The sequence below is a fragment of the Eublepharis macularius genome, chromosome 12 (assembly GCF_028583425.1).
Source record: "Eublepharis macularius isolate TG4126 chromosome 12, MPM_Emac_v1.0, whole genome shotgun sequence".
NCBI classification, from domain to species: Eukaryota; Metazoa; Chordata; class Lepidosauria; order Squamata; family Eublepharidae; genus Eublepharis; species Eublepharis macularius.
Window position 1 is genome coordinate 67,677,520 of NC_072801.1, and position 1,671 is coordinate 67,679,190.

General features: G+C 43.7%; 1 protein-coding gene across 1 annotated transcript; it reads right to left on the reverse strand.

Moving 5' to 3' along the window:
- Positions 1-217: 217 nt before the first annotated feature.
- On the reverse strand, positions 218-1,159 carry LOC129339603 (olfactory receptor 11G2-like). The gene has a single exon (XM_054994185.1). It carries the CDS (start codon positions 1,157-1,159, stop codon positions 218-220), a length of 942 nt encoding a protein of 313 aa, XP_054850160.1.
- Positions 1,160-1,671: the final 512 nt, after the last annotated feature.

The following is a 1,671-nucleotide window of genomic DNA, read 5'->3' on the forward strand; positions in this document are numbered from 1 at the left end:
CCATGTAGTGACGTATGAACCACTCCTGCAAGGCAAATATTAAGTTTCTTTCTGAAACTTTAGCTTCACATTTCTGCCTCCAAAATAGAATGAGCGGAAAATGAGAAGAAATATGATCCACTAGATCCCAACTGCACATACATGTATACATTTTACCTCTTCTACACTGTGATTTTCCTTTCTTTTTTCCATTGCCCTTTTTACACTATTATCTTTCTCATCCCAATCTCAGCCTTCTTTTTGACAACCTTCGTAATGCCTCCTTTACCTGATCATTCCTCAAACAATAAATCATGGGGTTCAGAAAGGGTGTAGCAGAAGTGTAGAAAAGTGTTATCGCCTTAGCAATCTCTCTCTGATTTTCTCCGTCAGGAGCTAAGTACATGCCTGCAACAGAGCCATAGAAAAGGGTCACCACCACTATGTGGAAGGAAATGGTGGAGAAGGCCTTCCTACGACTGCCTTCGAAAGAGGGTTTCATCAGAGTGAGAATCACGACAGCATAGGATAGGATGGCAAACAACACATTGCTCATAATAAGAACATTTGCACTAATTTGGAAAACAATGGGGGCCATTCCTAATGGGGGACAGGCCAGGGACAGAATAGGACCTGGATCACACAAAAAATGATCGATGATGTTGGGGCCGCAGAAAGACATCTTGGACATCATAATCACTGGGATGACGTATCCCATAAAACCGCAGATCCAACTAGCAATGACAAGGTTGTAGCAGGACTCTTGAGTCATGAGTTGTGGGTAGTGAAGGGGGTGGCAGATAGCCAAGTACCGGTCCAAGGCCATGGCAGAGAGGAAGAAATTTTCAGTGGCACCAAAAGAAAATAGCATATAGAACTGAAAGAAGCACTGATTAAAGGAGATGATCCCATAAGGGGATGTCAAGTCAGAGAGCATCCGGGGGGCAGTGGTGCTCACGTAACAGATCTCCAGCCAGGAGAAGTTGCCCAGCAGGATGTACATGGGAAGCCGAGACAAGTGAGTGTCTAGAGCCACTAATGTGATGATGGTGATGTTCTCAGCCAACGTGATCACATAGAGAATGCCGAAAAAGATGAGGAGCAGGAACCGTTCCTGTTGCCCAACTCCAAAGCCCAGCAGAATGAATTTCTGCACTCTGGTTCCATTGTCCAACTCCATCTGGAATCACAAAGTCAACAGCACAGACCATAAGGAACTATTGTCTGCCAATCCATGAAATGCTAAGCAGGCATGCTATTTAAGAAAAGCTGTGGGCAAATACTCTGGTGGGCAGGGATTTCAGCCAAGGGTGCTAAGACTCTTTTCTTTCACCTCCCTGTATCAAATCACTAATGGCTGTTTCTGTTTCTACCCTTCCTCCTCACAAGCTGCCCCCTTTCCTTCCTGCCAGTACCATATTTAAAACATTTGTTGTTATTGATAAAAAAGTGTGCGGTTAAATAGTAAAGAGTCCAGTGGCTCCTTCAAGACTAACCAATTTTATTGTAGCATAAGCTTTCAAGAACCACAGCTCTTTTCATCAGATGCATCTGTAGAAGAGAGCTGTGGTTCTCAAAAGCTTATGCCACAATAAAGTTGGTTAGTCTTTAAGGTGCTCCTGGACTCTTTACTATTTTACAACTACAGACTAACCTGGCTAACTCCTCTGGATCTGTGAGGCTAAAGAAACT